The sequence below is a fragment of the Cryptotermes secundus genome, unplaced genomic scaffold, assembly GCF_002891405.2.
Source record: "Cryptotermes secundus unplaced genomic scaffold, Csec_1.0 scaffold598, whole genome shotgun sequence".
Classification (NCBI taxonomy): Eukaryota; Metazoa; Arthropoda; class Insecta; order Blattodea; family Kalotermitidae; genus Cryptotermes; species Cryptotermes secundus.
The window spans coordinates 759628-778505 of NW_019723311.1; the positions used below are offsets into that span (position 1 = coordinate 759628).

The window sequence follows — 18878 nt, forward strand, 5'->3', positions numbered from 1 at the left end:
TGGGACTAAGTCCCTTGTACTGCTGCCACTTCTGGCCTATCGTACCATACTATTACAGTTACTTTGCATCACTATATTGCGAGTCTTTGTCAATCAACATAATTTATTTGATTTTGCTGGAAACCCCTCCTCCCCCAAGATGGAACCTCAAAAACATGCCCGATATTCCAAACTTCTCGATGCAGAAGAACTGGAGGAAATATTGATGGAAGAGGAATCTGGCGAAGAGTTAGAAGATATCAATGAGTTCATTGAACCTTGAGCAAATATGCTGTCATCATCATCATCATCATCAGACGAGGCAGAGGAAATGGAAATTAGGTTTCGTGATAGAAGGCCCGGGGATTCGCCAAAGGTACTAGACTTCACTGGTCCTCCGAGTGGAATCAACAGATCAGCTGCTCCCAATATAAATGCACAGTCCTCTCCTTTTCCCATTTTCATTCTGTTTTTCCAACAAATATTCCATATCTTGTTATAAGAAACCAATAGATATTTCCAACAATTTATGGCATGCCAAGATGCTCCAGGCCCTTCTGTTCAACCACCTGATGTTACAATTGAAGAGATATATAACTTTTTGGCAATAATTATTCAAATGGGCCACGATCAATGGGACACCCTAAAAGATTATTGGCCAAGAGATGAGCAATACAACACTCCATTCTAACGTAACACCATGGTATGAGACTGTTTCTTCCATATTTTGAGATTCCTGCATTTCGAAAATAATGAAGCTCCTCCAAATCGAGATGACCCAGAGTATGATAGGATCTGGAAAATTAAAAAAATTTTTGACAATCTCAACAACAAATTTTGTGAACTTTACAATCCAGCAGAACATCTTGCTGTTGATGAAGTCATAGTGTTGTTCAAAGGAAGAGTGATTCTTCGTCAGTATATTCCAAAGAAACGCAAAAGATTTGGCATAAAAATTTGCAAGCTTTGCGGTTTTTTTGGGTATACTTATGACGTGACAGTTTATTTGGGCAAACAAAGGCAACCTGCGACAGAAGAAATTACATCGACACATGGCATGGTTCTCCAGCTAATTCGAAGAGTAGAAGGCTTGGGTCACAAAATTTACATGGACAATTATTTCAGTTCTCCTGCATTATTTGACAAACTTTTAGACAGGAAAATAAATTAGTGTGACACTGTTCGCAATGATAGGCGTGGAATGCCACAAGAAATTCGGCCCAAGTCAATGAAATTGAAAAAAGGGGATATTGTTACAAGAGTCAAGGGGCATCTAAGTGTTGTTCGTTGGAAAGACAAGCATGATGTGTATTTTCTGACGAATTTGCAGCCTCCTCCATTGAAAGGCAACTTACGAGATGAATCTGGCCATGCTGTCAAACCCCATGTAATTGAAGACTACAATGCACACATGGGCTTTGTTGATAAATCTGACAGGATGGTAAACAGTTGTGGCATTGCTAGGAGGGCATGGAAATGGACAAAGAAATTGTTTGTCCATCTTCTAGACATGACTATTTTAAATGCATATCTATTACACAAGTCACGTGGTGGAAAAATGACAAACAAAAAGTTCTGCAAAATACTGGTGCAGAATTTGATTCTTCAATCGCATGAGGCGAATATCACAGTCAGTGGCGTTTCTCGGAGGAGGCCAAGTTCATCTGGGGCCCAACTGAGTTGACTGGAGGTGAAACATTCACAACACTGGCCAACCAAAGGAAAACAAAGATGTCATATTTGTTCTCAAAATAAGAAGTGCAGAAGCATGCTCTACTGCTGTAAAAAGTGTGACGTTGCGCTTTTTGTGGTGGACTGCTTTGAGAAGTGGCACACGCGTGTCAAAGTGTGAGTTATTGTAAACTGTGAAGTGATGCAGTTCAAACTCGCGTACAGTCTGAACAAAATATTATTGTATATAGTGTGATTATATTTACAATATCACCATGATTCAAGGTTGAAGAAAAAACAATGGGTAAGTCCTTTGGAATTTCATAACATATATAATAAAGATTATATTTTGCATTTCATGACAAAATAATCACAGTTAATTTTCATTTGTAAAACTTGCTCTTTTATGTATATGTAGAAAATTTTATTGTCTTTCAGGTTCTTTTTAGTTCATATTTCTTTGTTGCATAGAACGGAAAATATGCGTTTTTTCTGAAAGTTTGCATTGATAATTAATTAGGGTGATTTAAATTCCGGCCCTACAGGGCTGTTGGCAATTTAAAAGTCTGTACGTTAAAGGTTAACATGACATACTTAGCAGCACTCCTTTCTACTCACTGGGATCATGGCCTGTGTAACATCATTCAATCTACCCTACCACATTATCCACTCCTAAAAGTTCCTCTAACAAGACTGAAATTGCATATTCCAATTGCATATGGATAATTTCCACACTTTCTGTCATGATGTTCATTTATTACAAATGGAACTTATTACTGTGACGTCAATCACAGTCCCTACAGATGAAATCCACAAAGTCAGAAAACATTTTTCTTTGTAGTTCACTGAATATTTTGTAAGTTGAAAAACATTTCAAGTATCGCTGTAGACCTTAATGAGATGTACACTAACATTCCTGTATGATGGACTGTTTTCCTAAAACTGATGAAGTACAATTAGAGCATTATTGTGGCCATAGTGTTTATTTTATCTTTGCTTTTTGTTACGTCATATACTAAAGGCAAACTATGAGACATACAAGGGTAAGTCAATAAGTAAGTTACAAATGGATATAGAACTTAAACAAGAGAACTGATTTGAAAAATGCTTTTATTTCTCAACATAATCTCCCTGTACATTGTTTGGCCCTCTTAAACATCATCTTTCGGCTGAACATTTTCCCGATGAAGCTGTAGAAAGGGAAGTCACCGCCTGGTTCTGACAACAGTCCAAACAATTTTATGCTGCTGGTTTTCTGGGGCTTGTGAAACGATGGGACAATTGCCTCAATGTACAGGGAGATTATGTTGAGAAATAAAACCATTTTTCAAATCAGTACTCTTATTTGTTTAAGTTCTATATCCATTTGTAACTTCCTTATTGACTTACCTACGTATAATCACATGAAGATCAAAATATTTACTACTTCAAACCCAAACAAGAGGAAGTGAATTCATTGGTTGTACCAATAATAATTAGTAAAAATATTCACATAGAGACAAAAGAATCAGTGACAACAGTCTTTCATGGTGATCTGATGCTAGTGCTGGTGCTGGTCCTATTTTTGGGTGGTTTCTCGATGTGAATGACAGCAATATTGCCAATATAAGTCCCTGCTGTCTCTTTCTTCAGGGCAAAGTGACTACCCCGAGAAGCTGTGCTGTCAAGGCATACTTCCATCATTCATGTGTTTATCACTGAACAACAGGAATGTGGCTCAAAGGAAGAGATCTTAAAATAGCAAAAAGATTAAAATTCATGTAGGGGTGTAGATGTCTCAGGTGGTGGTTTGGAATCTGTTGGATCCGAGTGGATGAGCCATCTTCTCTGTTCCTTTAACATTTGAACAAACAGGATGCTTCTACCATTCTCATCCAAGAGAGTCAAAAGATTCAATGGGAGTGTACATATCTTGGGTACCGAGTGGAATTTGTTACATGCGAATGGATGAGGCATGAACATAAAGGATGTCTCAACCATTTGTATCCAGCAGACTCCATACCACCTCCTTGGTGCTCTATGTGTAATGGCCAGCACAATTCGTGAAAGGTGGCTGTACAATGCAAATATCAGTGAGGCCCATGAAGACAGACTTTTTCCTGAAGACAAAGACAGCAAAGGCACATAAAACTTTGACAATATAACTACTGAACACAAACTAGAAAACTTATTATGATTTCCGGAATATATTACAATCACCTTTATTATCAGCTGCAATAAATCCAAGAATGTTGTCATGACGCAGCATTACTGTTTGGTAAATTTCTGCCTCTCGAAACCAGGAACGTTCTTCTCGAGATGAAAATATTTTCACTGCCACATTCTCTCCTCTCCATCTCCCTCGCCACACTTCTCCAAACCTCCCTTTGCCAATAATTTCAACAAGTTGTATCTGTCTTGCAATACTTCGTTGTACCAACAGAGGCAAGCCTGTGATGGAAAATAAAACACATACTTGTTACACTATTGCTCTGTAACAAATCTTATATTTATGAAATCATGTTAATTTCCTTGTGAAGTACATAAGGGGCCGCGCCATAGCTCAAGTGGTTAGTCACTGGCTTCCCACCGTGGCAGTCCGGGTTCGATCCCGGGTCTGGTCAAGTGGGATTTGTGGTGGACAAAGTGGCGCTGGGGCAGGTTTTCTCCGAGTACTTCGGTTTCCCCTGCCAATCTTCATTCCACCAATTGCTCCACAATCACCCTCACCTATCATCTGTGGCTGATACAATAGGCCAGAAGTGGCCACAGTACAAGGGACTTAGTCCCACCCCACTAGCATTAAAGAAAAAAGTACATAAGGGTAAGTCCCTGTGCCTAAACACCAAGCTGTGAAGATATACAAGGAGGATAAAGTTAAAGCTCTGGATGTGAAGATGAAGATGTGAATATTTTCCACACCAACAAGAGATGAAGGAGAATAGTCAGTACTGCACCATTTTCACATCCAGGGAGACAGAGAGAGATGGGGCTCTGAGACTGCCTGGATGTTGCGGTGGACAAAAATATTCCTGCCCTTGCTAAAAACTGAACCCTGGCCATCACTTTACTGAATAAGCTACAGAAACACACATGAAAAGTCTAATTATTGCAGGGTTTATGCACATAATTCAGCTAGCCAAAACTCTCAACCTCATAACTTTCCTCATGAGAGTCAAGCCTCAGGGTGTCATCCCCAAAGACTTCTCTGCAAAAGCCCCCTTCAGTAGAAAAAAACTGGGGAAAATATAAAAACCCACTAATTCTGAGTGTTATACACCATCATCAGGGCCGGTCATGGTAGCCGAGCGGTCTAAGGCATGTACTGTCTTCGCTTGCTTGGAAACCGGGATCGTGGGTTCAAATCCCACTCAGAGCATGGATGTTTGTGTGTGTGCGTTTTTCTGTGTTTGTGTACAGGTAGATGCCTTGCAATGAGCTGATCACCCGCCCAAGGAGTCTTACCGAATGTGTACCGAATCTAGAAAAACCGAAGTGAACGGAGAAGTTCATGGAGGTAGGCCTAGTCCCACTGGGGCTGCGGTGTCATAAAAACAAAAACAACAACAAACAAACATTATGCACATAAATTCCAAGTAAGTTCTACATGAAAAGGGCCACACACAAATTATTTTCATGATTTACAGACACAACGGACAGAGTGTTTGCACTCAAAAATTAATCATGCAAAACTAGCAACTTCAGATGAACTCCATATAAACTTAAAAAGTTAAGTGGGGGGAGAAGGTACAGGAGAAGATGGATTAAATTAAAATTTATTAAAAGATACTGGAAAAGCATTTAGTAACAGATTTCTGCAGTTTTTCATTGAATCTGAATTGAATTTATTTACATTCTATAAATCCTAAGCAGGTTAGTACCTTTGGATACAGAAAAAGTCAAAAGGTTACATACATAAGTACAGGCAATTTTAGCTGAAAAATTAATATAACTTAATTTTACATCATTCTCTATTTACATTGAAGTATTCATCTAAAGAGTAGAAGGAATGAGCATGTAGATAATTCTTTAACTCTGATTTAAACTTTTTAGTATCATTGCCCAAGTTTTTAATACTTTGTGGCAGATTGTTGAACACTTTTATGCCAGTAAAGTAGACTCCTTTTTGATATACTTTTTTTGATATGCTTTTCAGTACAGCAGTTCACTCAAAATATTGACAGAAAGTTACCTGATATCATTATATAAGATATGTTCTTTTCTATTCTGTACACCTCCTTAGCCTTGATGTTCATTTATTGCACATATAAATCTACTGTTGGACTGCACAAAGTCAGAAATTATTTTCCTTTATATTCTGTTACACACCATACTGAATGACAGTTCATCTAGAAGATGTCAGTCCTAAAGAGACCTATATTTTGTGTAACTTCCAATTTCTCTGTTCAGAGTCATTTTTGAGGAATCTGGTAAAGTGCAGTTTGTACTTCATGCGAAATATAAGTGAGACCTAACAAGTTAACTTCCAAAATTAAATTCGACCCATAACTATTAGTAAACATCTCCATAGAAAACTCAATCCATATCCATAAAGCAGTTTTGAAGAAAAATATACTGGAGAGTGAACATTAAGTGCTCAGGAATATACATGGACCTAAAATAAAGTGAACTATTTAGATCACCACCAGTACCATATAAGAAACTTCATGACTTATACATAGCAGACAGTTCAAAATGCATAGACAAGAAATTCAAACAGAATTTTGGTGAGCTAACCTCTCTAGAAGTGGTTATGTAGAAGATAAGGAGCAGAGAGGAGGATAACATTAAAAGGGATCCTAGGGCAATGGTGTGTGTGGGTGGAAGGTGGATGGAACTGGCTCATGATATTGTATATGATGGACTTCGGTACTAATAGTGTTGAACCTTCAGGTTCTGCTAGTAGACTTAGTAATTTTACATCACAAGTGCCTACCATGTTTATATTTCAATTTTAATATTACTTCATATCACATCACTAGAAAAATGTGTTGTCTTGATGAAAGCTACAACAACATACCAATCTGGATAAGAATAAATTAAGTTGAAATTTATTATAACACTAGACACAATTAAGTTCAGTGTTAAGTGGTTGTCCGCATCATACGCACAAAGCCTGACCAAAATGTAATAAGACTGAACCTGTGAAAACTAAAGTGAAAAACTCTTACCTGAACCAGAACCACTTGTGGTCATTTCAATCATGTCCCGTAATGACACACCACCCAATATGGGATGATCTGGTGCTTCAATTGAATCCTCAGACCGATAGGGTAGTTGGTGTTTGCGCCGGGAATGCTGCTGCCACAGGCTATAGGCCACTGTTACGATGATGCACACTATGACAATAGGGCTAGCAATAACCAACGCTAGCTCCCATGTGCCCAATGAGACGGTTCCTTGGCCCTGTGGATTCTCTTCAACAAGTCAAGTCTCAATTAGTGAAACAGTTCTCAAGTATCCACAATCATCTGCCTGACATTATAATACAATGAACTGTATCATAAGTATGTATGACAAAACACAAATAAACTAGCACAAACTATAAACTTAAAATCATTAATTCTTAACTATGAAAGCAATATATCTGGGCAAAGTTACTTCCCAATATTTTCACAGGATGAATAATAAAATTGTAGCTGCTAACAGAATAACTCCAAGAAGAATCCATCTCTGGGATGTAACACTGTGTAGTCCACTGAAAGCCAACTGATGTTTTGGAAGAACAGGTTGCCTCCATCTTCAGCACTGAAGAGTAAGTCAAGCAAGAAACCACGATGAAGCATGCAGCAAAGCAGAGCTGGTTTCTTGTTTAGCATGTTCTTCAACCCTGAAGATGGAGGTAATATATTCCTACAAAACATCTGTTAACTTTCAATAGTTTACATGAAGCTATATCCCAGAAGACAGAACTTGTCATAACTTCCACTGTGAGAACCTCAAATCCTGCAAAATAACATAATTGCTCAAATACAATTAACATATTTCTTTTCAATTACCCCCTAAAAACTGCCAACCTATGTGTATTTCAGTAAATAACATTTCTATTCACAACTTCTAGTGAAAAACCCAACATATTCAACCTTCCTCGAAGAGTTCTTTTTCTTCTAGATGAATCTAGTGACCATTTTCAGACCCTATTTAACCAGACATAGTTTTCCCTGTGCTTAATTAAGTAAAATTCCATGAAACTGTATGGGGAGTAGAGGCAGAGTTCCACATATTCTTAACTTTATCATCAAAGTGATTAGTCAGGTTCACACCATGGCCACTGGATGGGAAGATGGGTGCACACCAGGGACAGCCTGGATGTGGCGGGAAAGAGATATATCTCTATTCCTGCTGAGAATCAAACTTCAGCCAGTGAGCCCTTAGCAGGTAATTACACTGATCAGTTACCCCAGCTTCACCTCTTTCTCTATAATCAGTTCTAGTATTAACTTTAGAACACACTGAGGTCTCCAGACTGTTTCTTCCCCCTCAGATTTTTTAACCAAAATTCTGCATACATTCCTGTTCACCAATGTGTGCTAAATACTCAGTCCATTAGGAGACGAGTGAAGAGTACAAATTATGAGAAATCTTCATTAAGTCATTTTCTCCAGCCTTCTGTTACTGCCTCTTTCTTACATTTACATATGCTGCTTGGCACTCTGTTCTTAAACAGTCTAAATAAACATGTTTTTAAACAGGATACAGGAGATGGCTGCCTGAAATGAATGGCAGCAAGCATTTTCACAAATTCAACCTTCTCTGTATGTATGGTTTATTTTATGATGTTGTCAATATGGCAGACTGTACAGCATCAAAATTTGTTCTTAAACTTATCATGAATATAGTTTTGATTTGTTGCTGTAATTCCCATTTATCTGAGCTTTGCCACAATTAAAAGGAGTTATTAGCTTTCCTTATATTATGATCATGTCCTGTGTTCTGGTAACAAAACAGAACTTGTTTCTGAACCAATTTCCTTCTAGTATGGACTAGAAAAATTTGTTAGTAGTACATCTATTTAATTAACATTAGCAGCACATGGAATATCACATAAAACATAACATTTTTTAAAATTATGTTAACTGCTTCTATAGTCAAGACTTAGGTATCTACAACCCACAAACATACACAAATAACATGCAATATATTCTTATTAACATATTCAAAATGTCCAAGTTCCAGAAACATTAAAATATTTTATTTCATGCAGACCACTCACCTGGCTGACTGCAAGCAGAAGGATATTAACAATACAAAGTTAACTGCAACAGTAGCACAGCCAATAGCAGACAAGTCATCTTGCAAAATGTGATACACTGATAGAGAGCTAATGCACAGCTACTACTGAAAAAAATATCCCTGAGCGTAAACAACATTCATTATCCACTGAAATCAGAACACCTGAGAATATCTATGAAATCTTGTTTCTGAACCTTGACAATAAGTGATTAGGTGTGTATCTGGTCCTGTGGGATACTGTCAGCAGGCAAAAAAATACGAGACATAATCTGCAAACAGAAACACAAACCTGACATTTGGTTTGCTTAGCAACACTGTCAGTAACCAGGCCTACATAACATTAAATGACAGGATGATTAGATTCTGGCTTCTCACTGTGAAGCCTTGGGTTCAATCTGAAACAACTTCATGTGAGATTCATGTAGAACAAAGTGGCACTGGAGAAGGTTTCATTTCTGAAGTTTCTTCACTTTTCAACTATTAAATCCTCCCATCACTGCTCCATACCCATTCAATACCACTCTATGAGAAATGTGATAGCCCTGATTAGGTAGCACATCTCATATATTCAGTCTTTACACTGAGGCCTTCATCTCTGACCCAACATTCAGATGGTTAGAGAGTAATTGCAGTTTTTATTACTAGACTACCTTCCTTATTTTGAAAAAATTAAAGCAGATTTATGTTATCCACAGTAGCGTAGTTGGTTGAGGGGCTATGCTACAAGCTGGAAGGTCGCGGGTTCAAGTCCCGACGAGGTCATTGAATTTTTTCAATTGACCTAATCCTTCCAGCCGCACTATGACCCTGGGGTTCACTCAGCCTCTAGCAGAAATGAATACCAGGAATTAGTTAAATAATTTTCCTGCGGAGTAAAGGGCAGCTGGCGCATAAGGCTGACAACCTTACCGCCATCTTTGAGCAGACTACCTAGATAATGTGGGACCCTCAACATCTTACAACCCTATGGGCCTTTAAGGCCTGTTACAGGGATAACTTTACTTTTTTACTTTTACCATGCTGTCTGTGAATCCCCCTTCATTAGCTTCTGAATGCCTGAACTAGTCTTTATGGAACTTGCTATTGGAAAGTTCCTAGACTGATACTGTGGTAACTGCCTTGAAGAAAGAAGATGAGAGGGGAGGCCAAAGTCACACTTCTGCAAGCCTACTGCATCAGTCTGCCACATGACACTGCACTGTGAACACACATTGTTTTACAAAAGTGCTTTTCGACTTTGTTTTGTTTTGTTTTGTTTTGTCTGCAATGGATGGCAAAATTGAGGAACGTGTCTGTATCAAGTTTTGCGTGAAGCTCGGTAAATCCACTACCAAAACCCTTGAAATGCTTCGTGAGGCTTTTGGATAACATTCTTTAAGCCGGACAGTGGTTTTTGAATGGCATTCATGTTTCAAGGCTTGTCAAGTGTCAGCTGAAGACAACAAACATTCAGGGAGACACAGCACCAGCAAAACGATGGAAAATGTTGAAAACATCTGAGAACTCATCCATGAAGACCGTCGCCAAACAATCCATGAGCTCGCAGACACCACTGAGTTTAGTTATGGAATTTCCCTGGAGATCTTAACAGAAAATTTGAACATGTGCTGCACTGCTGCAAAGTTTACTTCCAGAATCTTGACAAATGACCAAAGTAGAGGCATGTAAACATGTGTCTCAAGCTACAGAGAAGGTTAATGAGGACCCCACTTTTACAAGGATCATAATGGGGCTGGAAGTTGGATTTACGGTTATGACCCAGAAACAAAGCAACAAACATCGCAGTGGAAGAGCCCACACTCAAGAGGGGGGGGGGGAAACCGCAGCAGGTCTGGAGTTCAACAAAGAGCATGCTCATTGCTTTTTTCAATATGAAAGGGATTGTTCACCATGAACTCGTTCCTTCTAACACTACTGTAAACTCTTGACTTTTACTGTGATGTTCTGAGACACTTGAGAGAAAAAGTGCAATGAAAAAGACCAGAACTTTCCCCATCCTCCATACTTGCCAGACTTAACATCCTGTGATTTTGTTTTGTTTTCCAAACTGAAAATGAAACTAAAGGGACGTTCTGAAACAGTGTCTGACATCCAAAGGGAATCACAAGCGGTACTCGACAGCATGAAGGAAAATTACTTCCACGGTGCTTCTCAGGTGTGGAAAAAACGATGGGATCATTGTATACATTCCCAAGGAGATTGTTTTGACAAAAATTTAATAAGTTAAGCTAGCATATCTTTTTTGACCTACTATTCCAGGAACTTTCTTACAGAACCTTGTATATCATGGCACTTGAGCCCATCTCAACAGTGTACTTCATAAATCCCTCTCATGAGTCTGAGTCTCTGTACCTGCATCCCACTTATTGTTGCTCAGCAAAGGCCTGCTAAAAGGTATCCCTCCTTCCATTGCTAGGCAATGGCTCAGTAAACACATACCTGTGGCAATGAATACAGGCAACAACAGAACTGTTGGATGTGTGTGTCTGTTGGTCTGTCTGTGTATCCCCTTATCACTGGTAGGTAACAACTCAGTAAACATGCTCCTGCAGCAATGAAGAATTGTCGGAGGTGTCATTTTCTATGCAGTCCATGTCATATCAAAGGAAAACAGGTGATTAGTTCTCTCCAGAACTTCTTGTTTAAGAACCGCTTTTGTTGCTGCTGCTGTTATTGTTATTGCCACCACTGTTTTTGTTGTCACTGTCGTCATATTTATTATTTTGTCTTGACCACAAAGTTTCACAATAAAGGTACTTATTAAATTAACACATATGTTGGACATTTTCTGTCATTTCACTTTCAGTTAGAAATGCAAGGGAATACTTTCACACACTTACCTGACAACAGAAGCAGAGCCAGTATCTGAATTTTTAACAAAAAACAAGATGCAAATTGTCCAACATATGTGTCAGTTTAACGTTCATGCTAGCAAGAGAGAAATCCATACATGTGTGCACTCAACAACTCATTTCTCAGCTTCAAATGATATGGATATTGCAACTGATTTGAGTTTATATCATTTCCTTTTTCCCACCACATGCTGAAAGACACAGTCCCTGTCATACCTCTCCCATTTCAGACCACCACTGGAGGCCAACTGTAACAGCTAGAAGACAAAAATTTGTGGTCCTAGGAAGAACATTTCAAAAAACTTCATTATGTAACTTAGAAGTTGCCACTCTGGCTGCTGTGCAACACTGTGGTGGCTATAAAGAAAACTTTGTCTCCCCAGCAAGAAGCATACAGTATTTAGTCTTATGCAGAAATTAAGCATTTTATTATAGTACAAAGACACTACTGGTGAGTGTACAGCAGTTATATGGCAGAGAAGAACACCATCCAGGTCCTGTTCAACAAGTGCCTTGCAACAGTGAGGGTACACAAACAGCCTACAGGAGCATGTGAGTGTTTCTGATAAGGTCAAACAAATATATCATTTGATTCAGAGAAGGCCAAATTTAATAAATTTGCCAAGCATCCAGGGAACTGTAGGCACCTCATACGATGTTTCACACAGTTCAGTACAAACGGCTGCATCTGTTTGCATATAAAATGCAGTGTCCAGGAGATGAAGTCAGACAAGTCACGCCAACGGAACTCTCCTGCTGTTACATGGTGTCACATCGATATGAATCCTGGTTTCCTTCCAAGCATCTTATTTTCTAAAGAGGCTACATTTCACCTTATGGTAAGAGCCAATTAGTAAAACACACATATATGGGGCTCTGATAATCCTCAAAGCTACTGAGCCGGTCCATGATAGCCAAGGTTTGGTATGGCTTAATGGAGAATTACTGGTTGTTCTTCACATAGGCCAACTGATCGCCTATCAATAGGATGTCCCCCCTCCCCCAACAGTGTAATTTCCAAGTTTAAGAACCCTTGAATGATATCTTCATGGATTATTTAACTGGATGCAACATAATCCCCTGGTCACCACATTCACTGGACGTCACTCTACTGGATTTCTCTTTACAGGGATGTGTGAAGGACTGCATGTATTCCACCCAAGGACCTGACCTTCAACATTATGAACCTGCAACCATCATGTGATTGCCACATGCCACACTGCATGCTGAATAAAACATGCACAGAAACTGAGAACAGACTGACATTCTTCATATTACCAGTGGGTCACATGGCAAAGTTTACTAAACTATACAATCTGTTACACAGATACATTCTTTGAGCTTCTCTTCCTGAGGATGCAAATTGTATCCCTTTAATTGTTAGTTTTCTCATAGTAATGATCTGAAATGGAGATCTGATAGGGACACCTGTATATTAGACACAATGAATATTCTAGAAAGGTACAGATCTGAACATGCACCTGAATATCCATCTTATGGGGTATTTAATAGTCACCTTCTCTCTGATGATTGAACAAACATTCTGTAAGGCTTTGATTAAAAAAACATGTACAAGAGCGGGTGAGCACATAAAATGAAGTTGCATTAGAAAGTGTATATTAAAATACATTTAACTAGTAAAGTAAAAACACCTTACCATACAAGACAAATTATTGAAAAATATATATTAATGCTCAGTCATGCAGGACACTTTAATGCAAGCAACATTAACCAACCAACAATGCAATAAACGAAACCATGAAGAGATAGCAATGACCATAACCCATGCCTTAGCCAAAAATGCAAAAATCTGTTAAGTACTATACAAGGCAGAACAATTATTATTACAATATTGTACAAAAACAATGGAAAGTGTGGTAAGGTAACATAACCTCGAAATATCTGGCGGCAGGATATGGCATTTAAATGCAGAAATAAAAAATGAAAAAGCAAAGAATAAACAAAATTTCCATATTGTGGATTACTATTTCAGGAGGAAGTATTGGCCACACACATGTGGAACATTATATTCTTTTGTGTTGTTTTGAAACAAAACTTGACAATTATTACATTGAATGACAGACCTCAAAACCAGCTCTACAGTGGAACAAATCTGACTGCTGACATGAGACCCAGTAGCTCCACAAGTACAAGTCTCTGAATGGTATGATCTATTAGAAATATATCACCATTAATCTTCTACACTTTACAGAATAAACATACATACACAATTCAGGAACAACTGTGTAACATGAAATGCTGACACTTCTCATGAATGCTGATACTCTATTGGTGAATCAATAAAATATGTTGGCTGACAGGGAAATAATTACACGAGTTCCTTTTCTGTAAGATATTTCCTCCCATGCTAATTAGTATCCCAAATGCACTTCTCTTTACTAATCCCCACCATTCTATGAGTATTAAGAGCCTTGACAGCAGTGCTTAAAATGGTCAGTCAGTAAAAGCTCTGGTAGACTGCTTACCATAAAAAATAATGGAAATTCTCTCCATGGATTCTGCTTATGAATTCACAGTTAACTACAGGTAAGAATACCAAAAGGTACTTCTGGGAGAGCTGGCTTCTCAAGGAGGACGTACCTCCAGAGAGATAATTGCAATAGTAGTCATAATGGTAATTTCATGTCCTTTGCCACAAGCAAAGTACTGGAATTTTTCAAAATACATAAAATTATCAAGATACAAGTAAAATAGGGTATATTACATAGTTATGTAAATAATCAATCACAAGAATATGATACTAAAGAGTGTTTTATATGAATATGAGATGATCCATATTCATGAATTACACAAAATACTGGGAACCGAGTGTCTGAAACTGTTTCAGACAAATGACGTAGAGAAAAATGAAACAGAATATTTGATGCCCCCATACATTTCTTTGGTTAAGCCTGTTCTCAAAATAATTAACCAAGAGACAAAATGCATATGAATTATTACGCTATGCATATACGTTTCATTAAATTCTTCTGATATTTGCAGCATGTATCAGCAGTCGAAATTTTGTGCGAAGTTATTACTTCACAGGTACTACAAATGTGCAGAATTATAGATGAGATTTCAACCTGACTTGAGTGGTTCTCTTGTTCAGTTATTTATGATGACACACTTTCAAACACAGTTGTTAGATAGTGTCAAATAATATGGGAAGATATGCATGAATGGCAAGTAGTGAAAGTCTAAGGGGATGCAGTCATGGTTTAAGAATTACTACAGCATTCACCTAAAGATACTGAGGAAAACTGTGATGTCAATAAGAAAAAAGTTGAAGCATGTTCTATTTCCTACATAGGATTCTCAAATCATAACTGCCAAAATATGTTACATATTTTCCAAATCTGATTTATATTGTACATTAAATGCTCTTGCTTTCCCATCAATGATCGACCATGCAATTTATACTCTTTATGCATTCCTTAAATAGTACTTGAATGCAGATCAACTAAAATATATCCAGATTAAATGTAAAACCGTGTGACAGTATTATACTATTTAGTACTACCAAGCAATTTTAAACCCACTTCAAGCAATCATCATCTAACAACCGACCACCACCACCCATTGCAACTTTTACAAAGAATGGCACATGCCTGTCCTCAAGTACTTCTCTCACTCCTAATTTACCCAGCTCCTTATGCCCACAAGCACATACTAGTGAATCTTTTGCAGAACAAGAAAATAAACGCTAGTTCTTTAAAAATTACACTTATGTACGTCTGCAGGTATCTAACATTTTTTCAAAAGGTTGCGATTAGGCCCAAACATTGTTAAGACAATTTGAAATTTATCACCATTTGTTTCAATATCTTTATACATTTGCATCCACATTAAGATCAGAACATACATCAAACTACCATGCAATGTTGAAGGCAGAAATTTAGAGGTGTGAAGACTTTTGGTCCTAAATATATCAAACCATGAACAGCATACTGGTTACATTGTCAACAAGTTCCAAACTCAATTTCAGTTATCAGCAGCATTTCTATAACATAATTTATGAATAATGTACAACTGAAAGAATTTACAATAGGATACTTTTCCACTTTGCAATACCGTAACTCTATACTGACTCTGACTCGTTCATTGGAACAATTCTTAAATTCCAAGGCTCAGATCTGCTTAAACCAATGCAGGCCAAATAAAACTGACACACTACCTAAATAACTCCATGAAGCTGGGCCCTTCTTAAGAAGCCACCAGTCACGCAGGTACTCAAGAATTTCCCAAAATTTTATGGAACCTGACAATTCAGTACCATGTTCACAAGAGCCTTCCATTAGTTCCCATACTGACTCAGAGCAATCCAGTCCACATCATTCTTTCCTGTCTCTCTAAGATCCATTTTAATATTATCCACCCAGCCACATCTTGGTCCTCTTAGTGGTTCCTCTCTTTCTGGCTTTCCCACCAATATCCTATATTCATTCCTCTTCTTTCCAGTGTGCGCTACACATGGTGAAGAGTATAAGTTATGAAGCTCCTCATTTTGCAGTCTTCTCAAACCTCCTGTCATTTCATCCTTCTTGGGTTCGAATATTATTATCAGCACCTTCTTCTCAAACATCCCCAGTCTATGTTTCTCCCTTAATGTGAGAGACAAAGTTTCACATCCATACAAAACCTCAGGCAAAATCATAGTTTTTTATATTCTAATCTTTATGTTTTTTGAGAGCAGACAAGAAGACAAGAGGTTCTGGACTGAATGGTAGGAAGCATTACCCGAATTCAATGTCCTCTTAATTTCCTCTTCAATCAAACTATGTTTTGTCATTCCCAAACGTCTAAACTGTGCCACACTTTCAAAGGATCTGTTAGCTACTTCCCTGCACTCTGGTGATGAGACAGCAACACATACTTAGTTCTCCCAGCGTTTACTTCTAGACCAACCTCCTTACTAGTGTCAATTAAATTGCCTGCGTTTTTCTTTATGGTATCCGTGTTATCTCCCAATGGATTCACATCATCACCACAGACTAGCAGCTGATGGCCACACTACCTACCAATCAGAAACTGCTAGTTACAATCAGTGCAAAATCAATCCTCAAATCCCTCAAATGAGATTCAATACTTTGGAAACACACCTGTTATTACTACTGATTAACTTCTTGAAAATTTTTGCACTAAGTGTGTGTGAGTGTGAGTGTGTGTGTGTGCATGTGCATGCATGTACACAAATACTATTGTCAATCCTGATTTTCTGTAATGGCACCACGTACTTCTAATGTTTAAGATATTATTACTCTCTCCATCTCCAAGGCAAAGAGACTACCCAACAGATTTAAACTATCTAGCATTAGCAGCAGCCACTTTGTTTTGCACATAGAGACAATAAAGATCTCTCAAACACTGCCAATGCAGTCAATATCTACCAAAAAACTGGCTCAACATTAACACTGGAGAACTGTAAAATCCTGAAATCATCTGTAATGAAATATGTCAGATCTTTACCTGAAACTATGATTACATCAAAATGACCTAATAAATGGATACATTCTACTACATACACTGTTCCAAGTTTGTAGCTCCTTTTTATGTACCTGTAGGTTACCAAGACAACTGCAAAGTTATGAGATGGGGGATCCATTCATGATGATCTTCTATCTACCTTGTTGATTTTTTCCCAAGGAGGACATACGTTAATTAACAACACTGTCAGTAGGGGCATGCGGTAGCTTAGTTGGTTGAGGGACTATGTTACAAGCCAGAAGGTCACGGGTTCAAGTCCCGAAGGGGTCATTGGTTTTTTTTAACTGACCTAATCCTTCCAGCTGCACTATAGCCCCGGGGTTGACTCAGCCTCTAACAGAAATGAGTACCAGGAATATTCTTTGGGGTAAAGGGTGGTCAGCGCGTAGGGCTGACAACCTTACCGCCATTTATGAGCCGATTATCTAGAAAATGTGGGAACCTCAACATCTCAAAACCCTATGGGCGTCCACGGCCTGTTACAGGGAAACATTTACTTTACTTTAACAACACTGTCAGTAATGAGCCTATACAGCACTGATGATAGTGTGTTTGATTAATATGCAATAGTTTGTAGAATGAGTACTAGCAGAGGGAACCAAAGTACTTGGAGAAAACCTGCCCCAGTGCCACTCTGTCAACACAAATCCCACATGACCTGACATTGGATTGAACCTGAGCTGACACAGTGGGAAGCCACTGAAGTAAGAGGCACTAAGGGTCTCATCAGCATTTTGATACAGTGTGACAGCCAGAAGATAATATGATGAAGTGTAAAATTCATAATAAGAGATCTATCATGTTCATAATTAATTCACTTTTACTATACATCTTCAAAGTTGGAAGGAGATGAATGAAATATTCTCACTCTATTACACAGTTCTCAAAACTAAAACCGTGTTATGTATACCATAAAATGATCAACCTTGAATCAATTCAAATGCTTTATATCGAATAATGTTCCAAAAAATTATTAATAAATGTAGGATTTTACCCTAAATCCACCTTTCATATGGGAATAATAATATTGTATATATGGGCGTGTGAATGCTAAGGTGGAATGGATATTGCTATCACTGGCAATTTAGGCAAAATAAATCTGACCACTAGGTACACCCACATCTCATATAGCATAAGAATGTAGCTAAAGAAACCACAAAGGGAACTAATGGACTGACAAGCAGTGTCACTTTTAGGGTCACACTTATTCTGTGACCATATATTTTCTCCAAGTTAAGCACTGCTCATCAAGCATCTGACGAACATCGTTCCACTGTCAGACACAAGACTCAAAAGCGGCATGGACGAGTCACACAAGCTCCCAACAGCAACCAGCTTCCTCTGCCTCACCTGAAGATTGTGGTGGTTGTGTTGGTGCTGCAAATGTTGGGTGCAAGTCACGGTTACAAAAGTCACGATCATCACAGCATCCAACCACATACCCTTTCTCTACATCTATGTTGGTGGTGTTGAGACACCATAAGGGGAATCCAGGCGGAAAGACAACGCTCTTATCAAAACACCTGAACAAAAACAGTGTCATATGAGCAGACCCTTGTCTTTACCCACAATTTTCTGTTTACGGAGAATATGACAGATGTTGGGATGACTATCAAAAAGTGTGAACATGAGAGAAATGGAAAGGAATCAGTTGCTGTGTACTTAACATCATAATTT

The 18878-nt window shown here is 38.2% G+C and overlaps 1 protein-coding gene across 4 annotated transcripts in view; it reads right to left on the reverse strand.

Annotated features, from left to right (window-relative positions):
• Positions 1-18878, reverse strand: part of LOC111861802 (TGF-beta receptor type-1) — a 54725-nt gene that overhangs the window by 11953 nt on the left and 23894 nt on the right. For 3 of the 4 annotated variants that reach the window (XM_023846663.2, XM_023846665.2, XM_023846666.2), the window contains 2 exons: positions 6801-7046; positions 3850-4080 (listed from right to left, as the gene is read on the reverse strand). In XM_023846663.2, coding sequence (XP_023702431.1) covers positions 3850-4080; positions 6801-7046 — 477 coding nt within the window. Of the gene's footprint in view, positions 1-3849; positions 4081-6800; positions 7047-18551; positions 18725-18878 lie in introns of all 4 variants that reach the window. The other variant, XM_023846664.2, reaches the window with a different exon arrangement.